Source organism: Daucus carota, chromosome 5, assembly GCF_001625215.2.
Source record: "Daucus carota subsp. sativus chromosome 5, DH1 v3.0, whole genome shotgun sequence".
Taxonomy (NCBI): domain Eukaryota; kingdom Viridiplantae; phylum Streptophyta; class Magnoliopsida; order Apiales; family Apiaceae; genus Daucus; species Daucus carota.
In genome coordinates, this window is record NC_030385.2 from 4,368,016 (window position 1) to 4,392,585 (window position 24,570).

At 34.2% G+C, this 24,570-nt stretch overlaps 3 protein-coding genes across 4 annotated transcripts; all 3 read right to left on the reverse strand.

Moving 5' to 3' along the window:
- Positions 1-825: 825 nt before the first annotated feature.
- LOC108222413 (protein NRT1/ PTR FAMILY 2.11-like) lies at positions 826-3,560 on the reverse strand. Its single transcript, XM_017396333.2, has 4 exons — positions 3,211-3,560; positions 2,906-3,123; positions 2,137-2,684; positions 826-1,904 (listed from the first exon to the last, which is right to left on the reverse strand). Exons 1-4 carry the CDS (start codon positions 3,332-3,334, stop codon positions 1,013-1,015), a joined length of 1,782 nt encoding a protein of 593 aa, XP_017251822.1. The 5' UTR covers positions 3,335-3,560; the 3' UTR covers positions 826-1,012.
- A 356-nt stretch (positions 3,561-3,916) lies between these two features.
- On the reverse strand, positions 3,917-6,206 carry LOC108222062 (protein NRT1/ PTR FAMILY 2.11). Its single transcript, XM_017395950.2, has 4 exons — positions 6,018-6,206; positions 5,677-5,894; positions 5,031-5,590; positions 3,917-4,942 (listed from the first exon to the last, which is right to left on the reverse strand). The coding sequence occupies exons 1-4, from the start codon at positions 6,121-6,123 to the stop codon at positions 4,030-4,032; spliced, it is 1,797 nt and encodes a 598-aa protein (XP_017251439.1). The 5' UTR covers positions 6,124-6,206; the 3' UTR covers positions 3,917-4,029.
- A 1,280-nt stretch (positions 6,207-7,486) lies between these two features.
- On the reverse strand, positions 7,487-10,535 carry LOC108220085 (protein NRT1/ PTR FAMILY 2.11-like). 2 transcript variants are annotated; one of them, XM_064094308.1, is made up of 5 exons: positions 10,377-10,535; positions 9,887-10,104; positions 9,745-9,794; positions 8,687-9,196; positions 7,487-8,571 (listed from the first exon to the last, which is right to left on the reverse strand). In XM_064094308.1, exons 1-5 carry the CDS (start codon positions 10,462-10,464, stop codon positions 7,671-7,673), a joined length of 1,767 nt encoding a protein of 588 aa, XP_063950378.1. In that variant the 5' UTR covers positions 10,465-10,535; the 3' UTR covers positions 7,487-7,670. The 2 variants fall into 2 exon arrangements, with proteins under 2 accessions (XP_063950378.1, XP_017249238.1); XM_017393749.2 differs by lacking the exon at positions 9,745-9,794 and having other exon boundaries at positions 8,687-9,255.
- Between the last annotated feature and the right edge of the window lie 14,035 nt (positions 10,536-24,570).

The window sequence follows — 24,570 nt, forward strand, 5'->3', positions numbered from 1 at the left end:
GAACTAGACGATAGCAATGTCATCCCATCCCAAGCGTGTCATTAAAGGAAGTACTTCAGGCAATCAACACTTTAAACAATTATTTGTTACAACTTGACCAAAACACATCGGGAGGAGTTTATGCTTTACATAAAGTCAGGATAAGATTAATTTTGGCATTGGTGGAAAGAATACACAAGCTGCTATAGATTCCTATTTCAAAAAGAACTAAATTTAGTAATTCATATACAATACATATTTAATTCATGAATTAATATTACTTTACATATTACTTGGGTCTTTAATGAATTTTTAAATTTTTATTATCTTATGCTTTTAGCGAAAATATTACTTTAGCACACTGACCCAAGTTGAGACCGACAAAAATTATTATTTAAACGAGGTTATTACTTTATCGGATATTACTTAGTCGAGGTTTAATTGTAGTAATCTTCCACAACAGATAAAACATACATTATGGTTTTAGTAACTATGTTGAATAATGTTAATTTCTCTTTAGGTTTGTCATTATATATGGACTGTTGTTGTTTATTACTCAAAAATTATTCTCAATATTTTCTTCAAATTTTAGTTTGGGAAAATGCTAGAAACCCCAAAAAGTTGTCCCAAATTTTTTTACCAAATGACATGTCAAATTCTGATTGGCCGCATTTTCTCCAATAATAATGAGACCCCTTGTATATACACCAATCACCCAATCACAATCATCCACTTGTCCGCCACATCATTTGGTAAAACAATTTGGTAAAAAAATTTGGGGCACCTAGCATTGCCCTTTAGTTTGAGAATATTTGATTAGTACTATTTACTCTAGACGTGTAAACGTATAAACCAACCAATTAAAATCAGTCATTTGGATTACGTCATCCTGGAAAAAGAACTATTCAGAAAAACCTAAGTAGCAAAAAAGAAACATCCAGAAAAAACTCTGGTTCAAGTAATTGAGATGAAGGAACCTTTATATTACCAAAATAACAATAACATGCATTCAGGCTTGAAAGGAATAGCTTGATTATTCCATTTGTTTAGGTTCCAGCTCAACTGAAAGAGTTTCATCATCTGGGGTCCCTTTGTACTTGTACCAACTGGAAGTAACAAGAAAAACAGCTGCATTGAGGACAGAAAGTGCAGCCAAGAGGTAATAGAAATATTCCAGGCTGCCCTTGTTAAGATCTTCTGCCAACCAGTCTCCACCAGCAGTCTGTTTTGTGGTCATGTGAACCGTTCCGATGAGAAAGCCATAGAAGTAACTACCAGCAGCCATTCCGCAGCAGTAGAATGAGCCTCCTATGCTTTTCATGTTCTCCGGGAACTCCTTGTAGTAAAACTCCACTAAGGCCACTGAAGTGAAGGCTTCAGCTATTCCATTGAGTGTCAGCTGAGGGACTAACCATAGTCCTGACATCGATGAAATCGGGCCATGATGAGGGGCTATTCCCACAGTTGGCTCTGTCAGAGCCAAGTGCTTTCTCTTGATTTCAACGTAGGCTGATAAGAGGGAAACTGCTATTGTGAGGAAGATACCACATCCGATTCTTTGTAGGATTGTGATTCCTGCGTCCTTTCCGGTGATTTTACGGAGTTGGGGGACTATGATTCTGTCGTAGATGGTCAGGAAGATGGTGCAGCTGAGCATGACAAAGACCACGTAGCTGGCTGGTGGGATCATGAAACCGCTGTGGCCAACACGCCTGTCGCTTTGCAGGGCTTGGAAGACGATAAATTGGTGCTGTTGAGCTGTGGCAGCTGTGTAGATGATGCCGCAGGCCCATATAGGTAATACGCGGATAAGGCATTTTACAGCTTCTACTTGCTGCAAACTGCAGAGGTTCCATGGTTTCGATGGTGTACCATCTGCATTGATTTTGTCCTCTTGTGTCGCGATAGCTGCTTTGTCAAGAAACCTGATAATATACCAAGATTAATCAGACAATGGAGTAGAAGTGAGAAGTAAATAAATTAATAAAGTGTTTGGAAAAGATATAGAATCTTTGAGAGAAAAACTAGCATTCTCAACTTCTTAACACAAACGGGTCAGAAAAGCAGAATCCAGAAGCAACTTCTATTCCCGGTAAACAAACAGCCACTATATCTGTAACAAATTGAAAATCAAGTCAATTTTGAATAGGTACTTGCCTAAATTGTCTGGTGTGGGGGAGCTTAGAACTGATAGACTTGGGAGGTGCATAGTTGTAGAGACAATGGGACGGTTGAGGTGGCAAATGTCTTTTCTTGAAGGCAACCACAAGGACTCGAACCACACTTGTCATCGGGCTGCCCTCGGCCTTGACCTTGACGTATATTTTTGATCCAAAGAAGAAGAGTAGACATGACACGAACATGAAAAAGGTGGGAATTGCCAGACCTATGGACCAGCCGATCACTGTTTGGATATAGACGACGATGGTGACACTCACCATTTGAGCAAATGTCAGAGTGATGAAGTACCAATTGACGAAACTATTAACCCCCCTCTTCCCGGATTCAGTGTTGGGATTGAACTGGTCGGCTCCAAAGGCCATGTTGCAGGGACGGATGCCACCAGCTCCGATCACCATTAGGCCGAAGCCACAGAGCAGAAAAGCCATTTGGAATGAAGTTGGTCCGGTGCACACCTCCTCTGATCCACATGGGGGAGGATGCAGCCAGCTCACCGCGGCTGTTAAATTGATTGCAGCTAATCCCTTCATTCACAAACAATAAGTACTTATAGCATCTGATACAAAGCATAAAATGTGAGTATTGTTTTTAGGGTCTTTCGTCTTTCTACTGTGTTCACATGGGCACACACTAACAACTACTTTGTGCATCGTTATTAATGAGATTGGAGCAAATAGAAATCCACCACCTAGCTAAAAAGTGGTTGTTAAGAACACGAATCTAGAAGACACGGGAAAATAAGTACCATAAAAGATGCAATTGATGCAAATGCAATGGTCTTGTAGCGCCCAAAGTAGGTATCAGAAAGAAAAGCGCCAACTATGGTAGCCAAGTTCGTCGTGCCTTGGAATGCACTCATGAGAGTCGTCGCCTGTATGTTCTTCATATTGAAAACGCTGCTTAGATACATCACGAGGTTCACCAGGAGCCCCATAGATCCCAGCTTCTCGAATGTCTCGTTTCCTGGAAAAATCACAAAAAATGTCAGCATGTCATTAAACATCTGAACAAAAAACAGGCCCTAATGTAAAAAAATCTTGATTTAAATACCTATGATATATGGCATGGCTTTGATCCCTCTGTAGTTGACCTGAGGTTCATCATTTTCCTGGTCCTTAATTGGGACAATCTTCTCATAACTTGTATTTATTGTTTCCATCTCCTCCTTATCCATGGCTTGAAGAAATATTCAAATTTGCTACAATTTCTTTCTACGTTTCCCGGACGACAAATCTATGTAATTCTCTGCTACAATTAGCCGCGACAAAGAGGCTAATCGTAGCAGGTTGAATGAATACTAAGGCAACTTTAAGAACCGATTAGTTTCTCCAGAAATGTCCAGAGAAACTAACCTTGTTCTTGCAGACTCAGGGACCCTGAAACTTTTTCTGAGACGAATCAAATGAAATCCCATGTCTCTTTGCTCATATATAGGCCACAAAAAAAGAAGGGGAAATGTGAATGGTTTAATTTGGCACGTTTGAAGATCACGCAAGATATGTTGCATCTTTTGGTGTCCTTGCAGTTAATTTACTCATTTAGTGAAAAATGATGATTAATGGTCACCAGCCATGCTATTTGCAAGGAATTTACTAAAATTTGCATGGCTATTTTTTCACACTACTGCTTTCATTCTACTAATATTGATCGATAGAGAGATTTCTCACATTTCATTTTAAAAAAAAAAAGATAATTGAGAGAACTATGACGGTTTTTAAATTTATCTTTCGTGTAAGATTTTAAGAACTAGGTAATAATTAGAAAAGGCTTAAGCTTTGTTGATTGATCAAGAACAGAGAGCATGCATGTATATAAGAGTGTGCATGCATGCAGACTCTTCTTCTTTGGATATAATAGTACATTGATGCATCAAACAAGAGGCTTTTCGGATTTTAATTCTTCCAATGCAACTCCAGGGTCAGGGGTGGTGTCTTTGCTTGCTGTTTTATACTTGTACCACTTGCCACAGATTATGAAATAGGCCAGATTCAAGGCTTCAAGTGCGACGATGATGTAGTAAAAATAGTCTAATCTTCCCTGGTTAAGGTCTTCTGCTAACCACCCGGGCTTACCTTTACCTTCTGTCATTTTCTGAACCATTGTTTGCATGAAGCTACTCAAATAACTCGATACAGCAGATGCACAGAAGAGACATGATGTGGCTATACTCTTCATGTTCTCTGGGCTTTGCTTGTAAAAGAGTTCATTTTGTCCTATCATGAAGAATCCTTCGGAAAGTCCTGCTACAATTAACTGTGGGATGAACCAATAGCCAGACATTGAAGAAATTGTGCCTTTTCTTGGTTCAATTCCTAGTGTTGGCCTAGTTAGGGCCCATGTTCTTCTTTTGGATTCGATTAAGGCTGATACAAATAGACTTAGACTAGATAAAACAATTCCAATGCCCATTCTTTGGAGCACAGTAATACCGCCTTCTTTTCCTGTGAATTTTCTGAGGAAAGGAACGATGATTCTGTCATAAATGGGAATCCAGATAGTGAGTGTTATCATGGTGAATACAATATAAGTTGCAGCTGGAATCTTGAATGTACTGCTTTTGATGAGGCGTCTGTCGGATTGAAGGGCTTGAAAGACTAGGTAGTTGTTCTGTTGGATGAATGCTACATGGTATATGAGGATAGCAAACCATATTGGAACTAATCTTAACAAGCATTTCACTTCTTCCACTTGCTGGATGGTGCAAAGTCTCCATGGATCCGCTGCTGATCCATCTATCTTCAGTTCGTCTTCTAGAGTTCTAACTGCCGCTTTGTCCAAGAATCTGGATGGTTAAGTTCAGTTTGTCAGGGAAAAATCACCAGCAAACAAATGTATAATAGAATAGGAATTGCTCATCTTTGGGTCATTACCTGAATTGATCTGTGTATGATAATCTTGAGTTGGTGGAACTTTTTGGTATATAGTCAAAAAGGGTAAGCCATGGTTGCTCCGGTGACTCTAATCCCCTCTTCTTGATAGCGGCCACAATGACTTGCACCACAGCAAGCAAAGGACTACCTTGTGGCAATACTATGACATATATGTTAGTGCCAACAAAGAAGAATACACAAGAAAAGAACATAAGGAGTGTGGGAATTCCTAATCCGATAGACCAGCTGATATTGGACTGCACATACACTATGATCGTCAAGGACACCATCACAGCAAAAGTATAGGTGAAGTAGTACCAATTAAAGAAACTATTGATGCCTTTTCTTCCAGAGTCTGTATTGGGATTAAACTGATCCGCGCCAAAGGCTAAGTTACATGGCCGAATCCCTGAACCACCAACAACTAGAAGTGCAAAAGAGCTTAACAGAAAAGCCATTTGCCCTGTTGTTGGTCCTTGGCATATGCTAGTTTCTTCTTTCCCACAGCTTGGTGGATGGAGCTTCGAAACTGCTGCTGTTAGAGTTAAAAAAAGCATCCCCTGATTTTTCAAAAATAAAAAACACATTATATCTCATTACACATTGACACTATACTGACATGAAATTTGCTAAAAAGACTCTGTACCGTGAAAGAAGATATTGAGGCGAATCCAAGTGTTTTGTAACGACCAAAGTAAGTGTCTGAAAGGAAAGCTCCTATGATGGTACCAAAATTACAAGTTCCCTGGAAGATATTGTTGAGATTTGTTGCAGTTATGGTCTTCATGTGGAAGACAGAAGTGAGGTACACTAGGAAGTTAGATGAAGTCCCGATTGTCCCCAGCTTCTCAAACGTCTCGTTTCCTGCAAATTAAAAACAAAAAGAATGTCATATCTACTGCAACTCAAGCAGAAACTTGAACAAGATATAATTGCATTATCAATCAAATTAAACAAATGTAAGCTGTCTGAGACTGTAATCGTTACCTACGATGTAAGGCATTGCCTTAATTCCTCTGTAGTTAGGCTCACTTCTCATAGTTTCATCGTCATCTTTCTGCGATTCAGGAATTACCCTCGGGGATTTGTCCATGTTCTTGTTTGTACGTGCTAGAGCACTCTGTGTTTGATTATTCTTTTAAGAGTTTGCATGTTTATTTATATACTCATTCCAGCACCACACTACGCAAGTCAGTTCAAAGATTACTACCTCTAGCTGGTCCTCTGCGGCTGCACCCTTATAACAATAAAACTCAACATGATCACGTAGTCATATTTAAGACAAAATTTTCCAAGAATGAGGGAGAAAACAAGGCATCTACTAGCAATATAACTTTCATATAGTGAAGCATAGCTGCTCGTGACTAATAATGTATCTTTCATCTCTGACGAAGAATGTTCAATTAAATAAAATCTAAGTTACCGATCTTCCTAAAACTCAATGTGTTAGGAAGGGGACTTGGTATGTATTTTAGTGATTACGTTTGTGTGTTAAAATGTTCTCTTACTCAAACCCGGGATTGGAGAGTGAATCACTAGGAGCCGAGGAATAAACAATTTTAGTTCAATCTAAGTACAGAGTCAATGGAAATAGATGAAAAAAAATCTGGCAAAAACCGTGGACAATTTGTCTACCAAGTTCAAAAATCTGCTACGATGATTGATAGGAAAACAACAAAATCTAGAATTCACATATATACGGGTTCACACTCGACAGTGATGGCAACATCAATATCTAATAACACCAGGGACCATGTCTTCTTCGAATACTACTGGTGTTAAATATCAGTACATGACTATCATTACTACTGTTACTATATGGAGGTCATTAGGCCAAGTGCATTGTGACCACTGACCACTGAGTAGATCAGCAGATCTGGGATTTCAGAGTCGACATTTGAACAAGACGATATACTGGTTAAATCTGGTTATTTAACCGAATCACATTTGATCATGTGGTGGACAAGCATTTTGGCAGACAGCGATGGATTAGACTGCATGTGATGAAGAACGTGTCTTCTTTGAAATGTTCGAGTTCACATTGAATTGTTTGCTAGCGAATTGTTATGATTGACGCCATGAGTCCATGATTGTGGCTGAGAACGATATGTGATCCAATCAAGGACCTCCACCTTCACCGACACCTTAATGTTTTGGGGGAGTCGTGATCATTGTACTAGATTCTTTAGGAGAGCTCGATTTTGAATCCTGTTACACCCAATACTGTCAACTTTCTAAGCAGGTTAAGTGTTAAATAAGTATACATGATCCACATAAGTCTTGTTTACAATCTTTTATTGAAAACCAGTGTTTGATTATGCTCCTGGATTGTGTAGTATTTTGTATGTCTTTAATCAACTAGAATAATCCTGCATAAAATTGTCACTTTCCCGAAGTTGATGAGCAGGAAGATCCAGGACTTTAACAAGAAAAGCAAACAGCAAAAAATTTAGAAGTATTCGAACTATTCTGAATATTATATAATTCAACTCCAGATTCATCACATAACTACTTTTTTTTTATACAAGGGCAGGGGATGCCAGTTGAGCCCGAGTTCATTTAACATTTTGGATACGCTTTTACCACTAGGGTATCACCTGATGACCGAGATGTTCTACATTGTTGTAACTTGCGTTTATGTTAAACAGCTGACTTGTTAGGTTTCATGTTCTCCATTGCAACTTCATGGTCATTGTTGTCAGCAGTTCCCTTGTACCTGTACCACTTTGCTACCAGTAGAAAATACCCTACATTTAAAAACTCTAAACCTGCAATGAAGTAGAAATAGTAATCCAATCTTCCCTTGTTAAGATCTTCTGCCAACCAATTTTCTCCAGCTGAATTTCTAGTAATTCTGTGTACAACTGTTATCAAGAAACTACTCAAGTAACTTGATATGGCGGTGCCACAAGCGAAGAAAGATCCCCCAAAGCTTCTCATGTTTTCCGGGAACTGTTTGTAGTAAAACTCTACCAGCCCAACAATTGCAAATGCCTCTGAAAGGCCTAAAAGTGCCAGCTGAGGCACCAACCAGTAACCTGACAAGGAAGAAATAGCTCCTTTTCGTGCTAATCCCAGTGTTGGCTTTGTTAATGCAATGGTCCTCCTTTGTTTTTCCACCAGGCCTGATAATAGCATAGCAAATACCGAGATAACCAGGCCAATGCCTATTTTCTGGAGGATCGTGATACCTGATTCTTTCTTTGTTATTCTTCGAAGAACTGGAACTATTAGTCTATCATAGATAGGTATCCAGATAGTGAGACAGAGCATCTGAAATACTGTGTAAGATGCTGCTGGAATTTCAAAAGTTCCAATTCCAAAACGTCTATCCGATTGAAGTGCTTGGAATACTCCATAGGTATGCTGCTGAGTCAAAGCAATATAGTATATTGTTCCTGCAAACCAAATAGGAAGTACCCTCACAATGCATTTTACTTCTTCCACTTTCTGCACACTGCAGAGCTTCCATGGATCCACTGCTGATCCATCAGAATTTATCTCATCGTCTCGTGTTATGACAGCTGCTTTGTTAAGAAATCTGAAATTGATATAATATGGTATTAAGGCCTTATAAATTAACATTCAGCAAGTGATACAGTGTCACCAACAATTATAAGTAACTTATTTTACAGAAGATAAAGAGGAACAGGCACCTGATTTGTTCTGTATAGGGAAGCTTCGAGTTGATTGAATTAGCAGGCATATAAGTGTACATTGATAGCCAAGGTTGTTCAGGTAACTCCAATTTTCGCTTCTTGATTGCTGCTACCACAACTTGAGCAAAACTCGTAAGAGGACTCCCTTCAGGCTTAACTTTGACATACATTTTAGTACCAACGAAGAAGAAAGCACACGATAAGAACATAAGAAATGCCGGGATGCCTAAGCCTATTCCCCAGTTAACATCCGTTTGCACGTAGACAATGATCGTGATAGATACCATCATAGCAAAGGTGAAGGTAAAATAATACCAATTAAAGAAACTATTGATTCCTTTTCTTCCTGATTCTGTATTAGGATTAAACTGGTCCGCTCCAAAAGCCAAGTTACACGGCCTTATCCCACCAGCTCCAATAATCAATAGCGCGAAACTACTCAATAGAAACACAAGTTGCCATGCCGTTGGCCCTGAGCATATGCTTCCAGCTTCTTTTCCACATTCAGGCGGATGCAGTGGCGGAGTTAGCACGGGACGAGGGTGGTCTATAGCCCCCCCTGGATTCTGAAAAAAAATTATTTTTTTTTTTTTTTGGTGTACAAGATTAAAAAAAAAAAATTAGACCCCTCTAAATATTTTAGTACATACTAATTTATTTTTAAAAAATGAAAATTATTTTCAAAAAGTCAAATGAATACATAAAAAATATTTTTATCAAACTTTTTTAATAACATTTTAGTTTTATATTTTATTTTATACTTTAATATTACATTTGTAATAGACTAATAGTTAAATTTAATTATACTTTAATATTACATTTATACTTTAATATTACATTTGTAATAGACTAATATTTTATACTTTAATATAAATTGATGTTGAAGACATTATAGTGAGGTTTCAAAATATGGCACCTAGGAGAGTGTTATTGTGAATTTGTAAGTTGTAACAATAATATGTCAAATTTAATTATATATTATGTACCCAAAAATTTTTTTCCCGGTGGGACTAAAATCCAGCCCCCTCTGGACTTAAATCCTGCATACGCCACTGGGCGGATGAAGTGTTGCTACTGCAGCCGTTAATGTGAGTACAAGCATTCCCTGTTACGTCGAAAATGATACTATATCAAGTAACTAAACAAGCCTTGGAACAAATTTTAGCTGTTCAACACATTATAAGTAACTTTATTTACCAAAAAAGACGAAATGGAAGCGAAACCAAGAGTTTTATAGCGTCCAAAGTAAGTGTCACACAAGAAAGCTCCCAGCAAAGTACCAAAGTTGCAAGTGCCATTGAAAATATTGATAATATTAGTTGCTGTAATAGATTTCATGTTGAAGACAGTAGTGAGGTAAACCAAGAGATTTGATGAGGTTCCGATTGTCCCTAGCTTCTCAAATGCCTCATTTCCTGCAACAAAGAGAATTCGAAAAACTCTTCGGCATGCATATTTACAAAGGAGCGGATCTAGGAATATTTTCTTAGGGGGCACCAAGCAAATTTTCGAAAAATATCTATATATTTTCAGATTTTCAAGGGTACACTTCTATAATTTAGTAAAATTTAGATTGGTGAAAAAACATCAATTTTTTTTTTTTAGAGGGCACGTGTCCCTCATGCCTCTTACTAAATCCGTCTTTTTTACGCACACAAACTTTGTTTAGCAGGTGTTGGAGTAGTACCTATGACAAAGGGCATGGCTCTGACTCCTCTGTAATTTGGCTCTTCTTTGGTGCTAGTAGCTTTATCATTTCCATTCATTGTTGCCATGATATCTTCTCTTAGTTTCCTCTCACTCTTGATGTGTTTAGTTTGTGAGATGTTCTTGGCAAAACAAGTGAGCAGAGATATTTATATATAGATGGGAAGGTCCAAAAAGTAAGACGACTTCTTCTTTGCTAGTGCAACATACAACAGTCATCATGGTGGGATCGTTCCCAACTACAGATATTTCTTTCTGTTTCCAAGTTTTGATTAACTCACAAATTTATTATTGAAGAAATCTCCGATATATAGAAGGTTACTCCAGAACTTCTTAAAATGAGAACCGTGAGAACTTCCTTAATTTATCATATTTTGACTAATCTAAACATCAAACTAGTGGGTACCCAATATAAAAAGTGTATATAAAACTAGTCTCTCCGTAACTAGTCAAAAAAAAAATTCAAAAAAAAAATCCACTGCCATGTCATCAGTGTTTTTTTTTTTTTCCCGGCTAGCTAGATGGAGACCTTAATTATATAATTCTTTGTGAAGGTGCCCCTGACGGGGCCCTTCAAATGAATGAGATATTGATAAATTAGAAAAGTTCTCACGGTTCTCATTTTAAGAAAGTTCTCATTTGAGCAAGTGCCTATATATATATATAGGGGCTTACTCCACTAGAAACTAAATTAGCCTAGAAACTAGAAACTAGTCTCTGGCTAGTTTTTCATCATCCTTCTTAACTACAAAAATCACTTATTTTAATATCAAAAATCACTGATTTATATATGCAAAATCTGACAAATATAGATATATAAATACACATATATACATCGTATATCACCATCATGTTCAATCATACTACATTGATGAAACTCTTGGTATCACTATCAACCTCTTTCGCTACTGCCCGCTTCACTTACAACCATGATTTGCCTATCGCCGTTTGTCATCATAACTTGCCACTACTAATGACTATTTACCATGACCACACACCTTATCCCGTCATTTGCTACCATCATAGACCTTCTACAACTATAATTGATCATCAATAATCGACCACCAATGTCAATCATAAATAAATTTCCTCAATTATTAAAAATAAAAATACTGATGAATATACTGTATAAAATAGTGATTAAGAACATAGAAATTAGTGATTTCACTAGTTATAAACAGTGATTCAAGGAGTGGTTTCTAGTTTCTAAAATAAGAGTGGTTTCTATTTGATCACTTGCCTATATATATATATATATATATATAGGGTCCTACTCCAGTACAAACCCATTATGATACAAACATACAAACCAGTGATTATGATAATAATATTTAGTGATTAGAGTGTTTCTAAATTCTAACTACCCCATCTTCACCAATTCCACCTCCACCTCCGCCTTCTTCAGCTTCGCTTCCGCCGTCATCTCTGTCATCACCACCTCCACCTCCATGCCGCCCACCCACTCCATACCCACCACCTCCATGTCCACCTCCATTATTTCTATCACCATCAAATCCACTCCCACCTCCATCGTCCCCTCCAGCCTCACTTTCGTCACCACCAGCCTCACCTCCGTCGCCTGAAAACATAGCCACATCCCGTTATCACTATCACCAGGTTCTGTTATGTACCCGTTGTTTCACCGATTTCTAAAGTGATAATTACTAATTTATAAAGTACAAATCACTAATTTGCAAAGTGAAAATCACTAAAGTATATAGCAGGAGGTGTAAACAGCGGACTTGTGGAGACACGATGGTGGGTGAATTCGTCTCTGCCTCTGCGACTACCATTACACGACTACTGTTGACAGCATCACCACTAGCATCATCAAAAATTGAAAGCACCACAACTTCATCACTAAATTATATCTATATGTGTGTATCTATCCCAATGGGAACAAAATTTAGTTATGGCAAATATATTGATTTACAGCGCGGCAAATTGAGAGAAAGGCGGAGGTGAGAGAGACGAGGAGAGGGAGAGAGTAGATCTGAGTAAAGAAAGAAAGAATAGACTACTGTGTATGAGTTCTGTTATTTTTATATATGGTTTGTAGTTTGTATTTTAAGATTGGTTTGTATTTGAGCACTCCCATATATATATATATATATATATATATATATATATATATATATATATATATTATCTGGCAGATATCTTTATGCTCATAAATACGGTTCTGTATTTATTAAATTTGAATTAGTAACAGTCACTTTAATTATAAATTTTTCTAAAAATATTTAGTGACAACAAAAATTTACTATTACATCCATTATTAAAATATGTTCAATATTCATATTTTAAAGATGTTGTGTTGTGGAGACCTTATAGTAACATGACCAATTTAGAAAAAATTATGCTTACTAGAATATGCAGATAACCTATCCAACTTAATGAACTTAAACTTAAATCATATGTAATATATTTGGATGATGTACTAATAGGTCCAATTATTATTTTTATCGGATCTATTAAATATTTAAATCATATTATTTTTTCAGTGTGCTTATAAGCACATGTTAAACACGAAATTTTATAAATTTGATTCATTTTAATTGGGTTTTATATCTTAATAATGATAGACCCCTATATATATAAGACCAATCTCAATTATATAAAATTCTGCTTGCTCATGAACACACACTACACAAACCTTTCGTCATGTTTTTTTTATACGGTAATTTGTATCTTAACTCTCCTCTCCTCTCCCGTCACCCTCTGAAACAGTAAAAGAAAGTAGTGGATGATTGAAAGCTTGAGTCCTTGACCCACACCACTAGCAGAAATAGATAAGATAAAAAGCGTGGGAGCTACAAACCTACCCGTCTGTTAGATTGCAGCATGATTGCTTTCACATACATAGTGGTAGATGGCACTAGTGTTCATTATTTTCTTTCACATGTCTGGAGTTTGACTCTATTAGTAAGAGACAAAAGTTGCGAGAAACTTTAGTTTTCGCAATATTTTGAAAACGTTTGTGCCGTATAGGTATATACTTTCACGTCGCTTTCATTCATTAAATTTTTCGATTTCGATTTCGACTCAATTACATTCGGATTGGTTTTTCATAATTTTTCGGTTTCGATTCGATTTCGTTTTTAAATCGATTTTTTGCTCACCCTTATTAACAGGAGTACTCATCAGTCTACCAGACAGGTAAGATTCTAAACAAGGTGATACATGCACAAATAATTTGTGCCAGTACTCTAACTTTATTGCCACAGTAGGGCAGGAGTGTCTTGGTTCAAGTCATTGCTCCAAAAATGATTATGGAGTGTTTTAAATTCAGTTCAGACCCGTCTAAAAAAAATATTTTCACGATCTTTTTTAATTGTCACATTAGACTTTTGACCAGTCAAATTGATCAAAATTTGATCGAGTTTTATTAATATTTTATCAGTTTATAAAATAGAAAAAATATGTCATCGAAAACAATTTTTAATCTACTTTAATATGTAATTTTCAGTTTTCTAAAATAATGTAAAAATGACTTATAATATTTGATCAAATATTTGTCAATTTAACCAATTAAAATGAAAATATGACAACTAAAAAACGTAGCAATTATGATTCTTCTGTTTAGACTTTAGAGTTATTCGATTAGAATCAGCGGTCAAGATTCAATAATGCATGTCTTTTTCATCTGATGGTCAGCTTAAAGTAATCTTAGATGAACATTTCTAGTACCGTGTGGAAGAGAACGTGCCGTATTGGAATTTGGAGCACAGTGACTCAGTGAGGATAGCAAAATTGTGCTAAATCAGTGAGCATTTGCGAATATTTAATTTCACATAAAATGGGTAAAAAGTCCAATGAGAAAACCTAGCTCTTTAGATTTTAGTGCGATTAGACACCAAATTACGAAAGAGAGGTTGAAAGAGATGGGAGTGCAAGAAAAATTGAAACAAAAAACCTTTGGTTCAGAAAATATATGATTTTTCTGTTTAGAGCACTTCAATGAGAGAGTTTCTTGATTAAAAAATTATAATCGGTGAAAATTATATATTTAATTATATTCAATTTATTAAAATCTTAAAAATTACAGTTAATTATTGATTTATATACTCCTTTCGGTTCATTTTATATGTCTTATTTTAAAAATTACGTATCTTTATTTAGTTTTCATTTTTAAAAATGAGCCATGTAAAATAAGATGTTGAGGGTGGTACATTGAATTGTTTACCTTGTAAACAATCTCGTTTGATTGTATGGGTGAGAATTTTAGAAAAGGTGTTCAATTTTACAAGTTACAATAAGAGAGAATGCAAAAAATAAGGTTTTTTTTGTCTCATTACTTCCTTTTTTTTTTGCCAGAAAGTCTCATTACTTTTTATTTTTGTCCAATTGGAATTTCCTGTCTGCTCAATATTCTAAACTGGCAGAGGCTTTTTTCCTGGAAAGGCCAAACTTTAGAGTGAAGCTATTGGTAAACTAAAAACTGAAATTATCATGAAAAAATAAATTACCACTGTCATTACAATGAAATAGTTACTAATCATATCTATGGGAAGATTTTACTTTAATTTGACCGATTAAAAAAATTAAAATTCATAACAATTTCCAATTTATTCACTGATTGTGATAATTGAAAATCCAAAGACTAACAAAAATAATACTCCCTCCGTCCCCTCATTTCTTTACGTTACTTTTTGGCACGCTTTTCCACACTCATTTAAAGTATAGTTCTATAATGTATATTTTATTTTTTTTCTCTGAATAAAAGTTTGATGTTTAAACTTTTATTCAAGAAAAGAATTTTTAAAAAAAAATTATAAAACTATACTTTATAAGAGGCTCAAAATGTGTGCAAATAGTGAACGTAAACAATCAGGAGACGGAGGGAGTATATGGGCAAAGTTTTCCGCAACTCCACTGCTTAAATATTTTTATAGAAATACACTTACAACATTATAATTCTCAAAAAAATAGCTGCTGCAGTAACAATTTACGAGTCTTTGTTCAGCAAGAATGCGTAGAAAATAGGAAAACATAAATTACCACTGTCATTACAATGAAATAGTAACTAATCATATCTACGGGAAGATTTTACTTTAATTTGACGGATTAAAAAAATCAAAATTCATAACAATTTCTAATTTATGCCACTGACAGTGATAATTGAATTTCCACAGGTTAACAAAAGTAATACATGGGCAAAGTTTTCCGCAACTCCACTGCTTAAATATATTTATAAAAATACATTTACAACATTATAATTCTCAAAAAAAAAAAAGCTGCTGCAGTAATTTACGAGTCTTTGTTCTGCAAGAATGCGTAGAAAATAGGTTTTGATCTTTTTGCGGATAATTTTGCCCTGGGTCGGAGTGCCAAAGTGGACAGTGGAGACTGGTTTGTGTGGACAAAGAACAATTTTGAGAGATCCGGGCCCAATAGCAGTGGCCCAAAACGTTAAGATGGTAATGGTATTGTGGTGGGTGTCCGAAAAAGAAACAAAAGTGAGAGAGATTCTCCTCTCTCCGGGACAGCTCAGCTCGACTCCCAAATCAAATCACTTGGACTCGTGCAGTGCAGCCTTCCAGTTACATGCCCCGGCACCAACACGCACAACATCAAAGTCGTATATCTCACGCGCCTTCAATTAGCGGCGTTTGGTTGAAGCCTTGCAGGTAGTTTACAAAGGAAAGGAAAAACAATTAAAAGGATAATTTCCTTTATAAGTGTTTGTTTCATCAAAACTCTCTTTCCCTTTCACCATTTTGTCTTTTCATTTATAATTTAGGTATGAAATCGTTAAAACATAGAAATAATATGTAAAATATTTTTTAATATAACAAAATTAATTTAGTTGTTTTAAATTATAAAAATGATATAACTTATATATTTATTAATTAAAAATTAATAAAACTTTTAAATAAAAAAATATATTAATTTTAAAAAATATTTATAAATTATATTTTTATAAATATAATATATTTGACTCATTTGAAATTATATAATATCATAAAAATCATATATAAAACTTGTCATATAATTTTTCATTCTGTTTCCGAATCAAAACCAAACAAATAAAATAACTCACAATCATTCATTCTTTTCTCCACTTTTCATTTCTGTATTCCATTCCGTTTAATTTCAAGATATTGATGATTACACTGACAAGTTAGTAGCGTACAACTGAATCTTTTTAACTAGCTTAGAACATATTTACAAATGTGCTAAGAACTTGTATCAATTGAGTTTCATATTGTTTTGTCAGCAAAGCTTACAGGAATAAGCTTATTAGCAAGCTTACAACGTATTAACAGATTCATATGCGGATAAAGATCAAATGCGTTTTTCAAAGAGATTGTTTAGGAATTCAATATGTAAGGACTCTCGTGTTTTACATAAAAGAAGATTTCAAAATCGGTTTCCTGAATTATAGGAGTTGGATTTTCAAAGTACTCTAACCTATACAAGTTTCCTAATTTTATTAAAATTGATTTTATATAGGGTTGTAAACGAACCGAGCTTTTTGTTAAGCCGACTCAGCTCGACTCGGTCCGTTAATGAACTCGAGTTCGAACAGCCAAACTAGCTCGATAACCTTAACGGGCCGACTCGAGTTTTTTAGTTGTTCGACTCAACCCGACTCGGTATTGGATCGACTCATATTTGACTCGATACTCGACTCGATAAGCTTGTACATAATTGACATTAATAATAATAGAATTTATCATGATCTGCTAATTTAATATTCCAATACCAGTAAAGAGAAATTCAAATACATTAATAAATGTCTGAATACTGACTATAATGTCCCAACCACTAAATCCATGACAAATCCATAACATTACGGATAGTCTGATAGTGAACTGTGAACAACACTAGTTCAAATCAAAAGTTCGAATATTAATACTAAAGTACTTGGCAGTGGCACTTGTGAATCTGTATGACTGTATAACAAATAGTGTAAGTGACTTGTGACTTCAAAATAGAGGACAGACTTATAACACTTATAACTTGTAAGTTTTTTTATATAATAGTAATACAAACCTGAAAGGCGAAAGCTGTGATAATTGATATAGTCAAATAGTCAATTTATCAAAATTCAAATCGATGTTAATAACATCATTAACTCTGGAAACATCCTGCAATAAAAATATATTACTATTTCCACCTTTAGGTGAACAACAAATTAATAAACAGTAGACACTAAATAATGCATGTATCATACCTTAATTGGTTTCTTAAGCCTATATAATTCTCGTACCCAATCAGCACCACACAATAACATCTCTACGGTCTCCGGTTTTAGACAAGAATGATGTGGTTCAATCACTCTTTTTCCTGCACTGAAAGTTAATTGATTCCGAAGCAATTGTGCTCATAGGAATACCCAGGATATCGCGAGCAATGTTGGACAAAATGGGATATTTTGCACTGTTTCCTTTCCATCAAGATAACACAACAAAAGACTTTGAACAATTAGGAGCAGGAATCACAATCTTTTCAGCTAAATAATCATCTAATTATGATTTTTCCGATTCAAAAATTGCACCACTTTCACAAACGAAACTCTCATATTCATTTATTCCCCGTGGTGTTTCTCCTTCATCTATGCTGATGTGATTTTCAGATGAGACTTGACTTGATTCAAGACACTCAACTGATTTACTATTTAGCACGATCTTCAAGATAGTATTCTTGATAAAGTTCAGTCAACACATCTACTAAATAAGAAAGGTTTATATCTACCTCACCTTCAAGTGGATAAAGGGTTGGAAATCAAAACATGGGAAGTTTCATTTTGAAACGTGAATCCATAACAGCGCCAATAGATATTACCAGATTGCTCAGACCCCGATATTTATCAAATTCAAATTTCATTTCAACCACCATCTCTCTTATATGTGAATTCTGATTAGATGATTTCCTGCCTAGAATCTGTTTAACTTGTCTTATTTCGGCCAAAAACAAGTTTGATGTAGGGTAACGAGTCCCTAACACAATATTAACGACCACATTGACCTTTTCTAAAATACCACAAACTCCTGTAACTTGTTCCCAATCATACATCAGGAACATAATCTTCAAATCCTTTATCAGATGAGGAATATCGTTCGAAAACTTGCTTAAACTTAACAACACATTACAACATTTTAAAAGTGGAATTCCAGCGAGTCGGAACATCTAGAATTAACTTTTTATTCTTTAAATGCAGGTGTTTAGCAATTTCAGCTGATTTTATCCTACGAGCTTCAGAAGCGGCCACATATTTCACACCATCCTTAATTTTATGAATAATTTTTTTTATCGGCTCTAATCTATCTTGCACACATAAATTTAGTATGTGCACACAACATCTCACCTGAAACAATTTCCCCCCAATCTGCAAAGCCGTCTTTGTAGTATTATACATATCTTTTAAAGTTCGCAATGCAACATCATTTGGTTTGGCATTATCTACACTAATTGTTCCTATTTTATACTCAATCTCCCATTCCTTCAAACATTTAGATATAACATCTACAATCACATAACCACTGTGACGAGGGGGAGATTACAAAAGTGAAATATATTTTATATAAAAAAATAAAGTCCAACCAAAGGAATCCCTTTGGCGAGACACCTATTTTTGATATAAATAAATAAATTATATTTATAAATAATTATCATCAAGGATGGTACAACAAGCCATAAATTATGACACCCATGAATGGTACTAATTACCTCTTAATGCACAATAAAATCACGAGTTATAAGTGACTACCATAATTGGTAATAAACAATCATCAGAAATGATATTTATTTACCACAAAAGTTACATATATGATATTTAAACTATCAAAATTATCCATGAATTTAGTACATATTTCTAATCATGTCAAAATTAGATCAATGTATTAATCTTATAGAAAGGTAACCGAAATAGTCATGCCAAATTAGCATCGAGATTTAAAAATATCATATGGTAATGCCAATTTAGTAGTGCAAATCCTTCCACATTAGCTCAAGATATTTTTTAAAAAATACGGCACATTAACATATAATTTATGCATATTTAATATATAAAACAATAATCATAATTAATAAAACCAAATGATATTTAAATTATAACGATAATAGTTATCAATTAGTATATGCACCTAAAAATATCTTAAGATCTAAAGAATTTCAATTCAACAACACGATCATTATCACCCACAAAAAATCACACAATCAAGAAACTCATACAATTAAGAACACCCATTCCGATCAATATTTCGGCCTACCAAATTCGGTCAAAACAAAACATGCCAGTAAATATAAAGAATTATAGATTATATAACCCGACATGATATTCAACAAAAACAAAAACAACATCGAACCCAAGAATAATATAATAAAGAAAAAACGTACATTTTTCAAAGTGACGAGGAGATTTCGATTCATGCAAAAGTAAGATAATAATCTTACTGAATCCAAAAATTAAAGTCTGTAAAAGTGTCATTGGCGTCATGACCCTTATTGAATCTGGGCTCTTGATATACTTCATACGGCTGTTTGATAGAACCTAAAAAGTGAAAATCTGCGCCTAAGGACTCGAACGGAGGTCTATGCCCGACTTGTTTTAGCCACATAAATTTGATCTCATGTACCGCCAATTCTACGACCTTACTGCCACCAATAAAATCACAATAAATTTTTTCAGATCGTTATTACTTGTGATTTTTTTATGGGAAATCATAATAGAATTTTTCAGATCTTTCTCTCTTGTGAATCTTCCATGACAAAATATATCTCTTCGGACTATCATCCACCACCATAGCTACCTGTTCACATTCATGTTGCTGATGCCATATTTTTAAGGGACATAGTTGTCGTTCTTACTTGTAAATTTTCCATGGGACATCATAATAGAGTTTTTCAGGTCTTTTTTTCTTGTGAATCTTCCATGACAAAAACTTCTATGATCACCTTCATGTGGCTTGCGGCTCTTAAAAATATACATGAAACTCTAGACCTCCTAGGAATAAGTCATTACCATATGAGCCCGAAAAGTCGAGTTCTAAACCCTTTGGATCTTGGAACCGTACAGTTCGGTACTAAAAGCATCTATGACCCTCATATGTCTCAATTTCCACCCTATCAAACCCCAAGATAACGATACCAAAACTCAACGGTTACCAGATCAGGTAAATGAGCATCTAATCTCAGCGGGACGTTACAATTAATGGACATCAATGCTAATCTATACGCGGTTAATTCCTGATCTTTTAAAAAAACGTTGTTGTACTAAATAAGCCCTCCAGATCCTCCAACATCAATATAAGGATTTGCTACAATGATAGGTGTCTCCTATAATTTAGAGCTCATTCATTAACAATCAAAAATTCCAATGGATGATTGTCTCTAGCATGCTAGTATCCATCATAAACATCATTTTTTAACGGTTTCTTATGTTTTAAAAAATTCGTTTAATTTATGAATAAGAAACATATCATTAATAACAAGAGTGCATCGGTAAAAATAAGTAATACTCCCAACTTCATCTTCAAATTTCAATTTAGTTTTCTTAATAGACTATCAATAAAACTTAACAAATTTAATTTTTTTTCATAAATTAAAAAATATAAAATTAACCTAATAATTAACTATATATCATAATATATTGGACAATAACTTCTAAATTTTTTACTCCTCAAATATGTAAAATTTTCTTCATAAACCGGTTGTAAAAAGTTTATTTATTCACACAAACATAATAATTTGAATATATTTTGTTTGGTAGCCAAAGTGTAACAGTTTTTCATTAAGAAGCGATGATTATATTCAACTACATAAAAGCAATGCGAAAAACTAGTAAAAATTGTGTGATTCATGACATTGATGATATTTATAATTAATTACAAAATCAATTTAATTGACATAATATATATATATATATATATATATATATATATATATTATATTCTAAAATATTTACAAATTATGAATACGTTTGAAATTTTTGAAAATTTTATCTTATTGTTATCAACGAATTATATATTGGACTTAATAATATATATTCTAGGTTGAGACTTAATATTCGTTTTATTTGCAAAATTTGTAATTTATTAATTTATATTTAAAATAATGTTAATATATATATATATATATATATATATATATATTTTTTTTTTTTTTTTGAATAGAAGTTTCATTAAGCAGCAAACTTAGCAGATATATTCTTATTCTACTAGAAACTAACATAAAATAAAAACTAAAAACTTCTAGATAAGCCCACTAATATATAAACCCAACCCAGCCCAACAATAAGCTAAGAATGTTCGAAGAAAAAAAAAACAAAGTACAAATGATACATAAAGGTTCCCTTCTTCCTCTACACTACTTTACTGTTCATCATCATCGAGCATCGAGCTACAGGGTAGGTCTTTAACGGCGATTTCTTCAGCTTTTCACCAACATTCCAGCTCTAATTAAGCATTTTACTATTAAAAAGCTAAAAATCTTAACTTCTGTTTTATGACTTCTACTTTTTTCCAAACACTTTAATCACTTATAAATCTTAACTAACTTCTAACTTCCACTTCACTTTTTTAACTCAAGTAAGAAACACTTATATCAAGCTCACCCAAACGACCTTATTTGCTTCTAACTTCTGCTTCACTTTTTTACTTTAAAAAAGAAGCGCTTTTTTAAGCTCACCCAAAAGTTGATGATGCTTTCTTATTTTTGTTTTTCTTGACTCGTGTGTGTAAGGAAGTAAAAAGATATTTTGAAGAATTGTAAATCTTGGAGTTTATACGTATACACTACTAACTCACGACATAGATTTCGTTGGGTTTATAGATGGTTCTTGGCAGTATGAAACTTTAACAAAGGCAGGTATTGGAGGATATCTCATGGACAATAATTTAAATGCCATAAGTTAGCGGTTTTCTTGGATTCTCAAAGCCTTATCCATCACATTCATAACAGCAAATGAAAACTCCAAGGTGATATAGTGAATTGGGTGCACAAAATTAAATTGGTTTTTATTGATAGCTATCTTAATATCGCTGCGGATCAACTTGCAAAAAAAGGTTGCGGGAGAAATGCATTGGTAGCTTCTTGGATTTTTTAAAGTGCAAGGGCTGGGTTGTTTAGGCCTAAGTTGGTATGTTTGTCGTGCCGTTAGGGTTTTTTGTTCCCCTATAGTACGGGTTAGTAGCTGCATGTACGATGCTTCTTGAGAGTATGTTATTTAAATAAAATTCTGAATTATCAAAAAAAAAAAATCACAACATAGAGTTTACGACCAGATTAGAACACAAGCATAACCTAGTTTTGCTATCATCGATCGAACTAGTTGAGAAGCCGTGAGTTGCGGCGGCCTATAAAAATTATATTAATGATTTAAAATTAGTATTTGTAAGATAAAATAAATTTGTGACAGTCTATAAAAATCAATCAATATACTTATATAAAGAAGAAGCGAGGGGCGTGTAGGTGGCGCATCTCAGATAAAATATCAAAAATAAAAATTATATACTTATATAAAAGAGAAGCGAGGGGCGTGTAGGTGGCGCCTCTCAGATAATTTCGTTTTATTTTTATAATTTTCTGGAATCGGGACGTATGAATTCCAATCCATGCAGGTGTATATTAGTGACTCTTTCCTCCAATTTCTTTGGATTGGTTGTCCGCAAAAACATCAATTTAAATTCATAAGATAACAGTCTACTCTCATATCCGATAAACTTTTACTCTTGTCAATTGATCATCTCTATCGTCCAATCCATGCAGGTGTATATGAGTGACTCCCTCCTCCAATTTCCTTACATCAATTTAAATTCATGAGATAACAGTGTACTCCCACATCCGACAAACTCTTACTCTTGTCAATCAGTCATCTCTATCGTTATTCAAGTCATTCAAAACATCTATCCTAGTGTAACTCATTATTGTATTAGATGGTTGTGTTTAGATGATCCAAAACCCTAAAACCTATAGGGGTATTTATAGGTGTGGAGAGACTTGTGTTCTATTATTTTCCATAATTAAATAATCTGAAACAGAATCAGATGAAAAAACTTGCAAGCTATTATATTTTACAAAATTATCTGAAACAGAATGAGATTAATTTATGCCAACAGAATCAGATTAAAAAACTTGCAAGCTACTATATTCCATAAATAATCTGAAACAGAATCATATCAATTTATGCTAAGATGTAGTTACTGTATTCCATAAATAATCTGAAACATAATTTTTTATTTTTGATATTTTTCATCAGAAAATTCCAGAAAATTAGAAAAATGAAACGGAGTTATGTGAGAGGCGTCACCTACATGCCCCCGCCTCTCCTTTATATAAGTATACTAGTTGAGAAGCCGCGCGTTGCGGCGGGATATATAAATTATATTAATGATTCAATATTAATATTTATAAAATAAAATAAATTTGCGGCATCCTATGAAAATTATATTAATGTTTCAAAATTAATATTTATAAAACAAAATAATTTTATATTATAAACATCTCGATGCAATACCAATATTAATATATAAAATTGCAAAACTGGACTATAATTCGTGACTGAAAAATAAAAATAAAAATCTGCATGTAATTAACGATTCAAAACACCACAAATCTTAATTTGGTTGTGTTTAACATAAATGTGGAAAAGTCTAAAAGATATTGACATACAACTCCGAAACTATCCCTAATTTTAATAGGGATAAATATTAAGTTCCAGTTGCACGAACATTAATCATCTTACGACGTATGAACTACAATCCATGCACGGCTTTATTAGTGGTTCCTTCCGTTTTTGGATTGATGGTCTACAATAACAATAATTTAAATCTATTATAACTACCTTGCAACAACCTTTATTTATACTGTATAAACAGTCTTCACTTAAAAGTTGCTTGAACCGAGCAAACAGATATCGTGAAAGTGTTGCATGAATAATCTTTTTCTGTATACAATGTAAACCATATAAAAGTTAACAATAACAAACATATCCGATGAAAAAAACAAATATTATAAAAAAAATAAAGAACAAACATATATCCCTAACGGTAAATCTATTAACCTTTTTATCTATCAATATCATGTCAAGACTATATTGTTCTCCCGTGTTTGGATTTGTCGACTCCTGCATCTGACAAACTCTTACTCTTATCAGCCAATCATCTCTGTCGTCATTCAAAGCATCTAACATAATTGTATTAGAAGGAGAAGACAAATAAGTTTAAGAA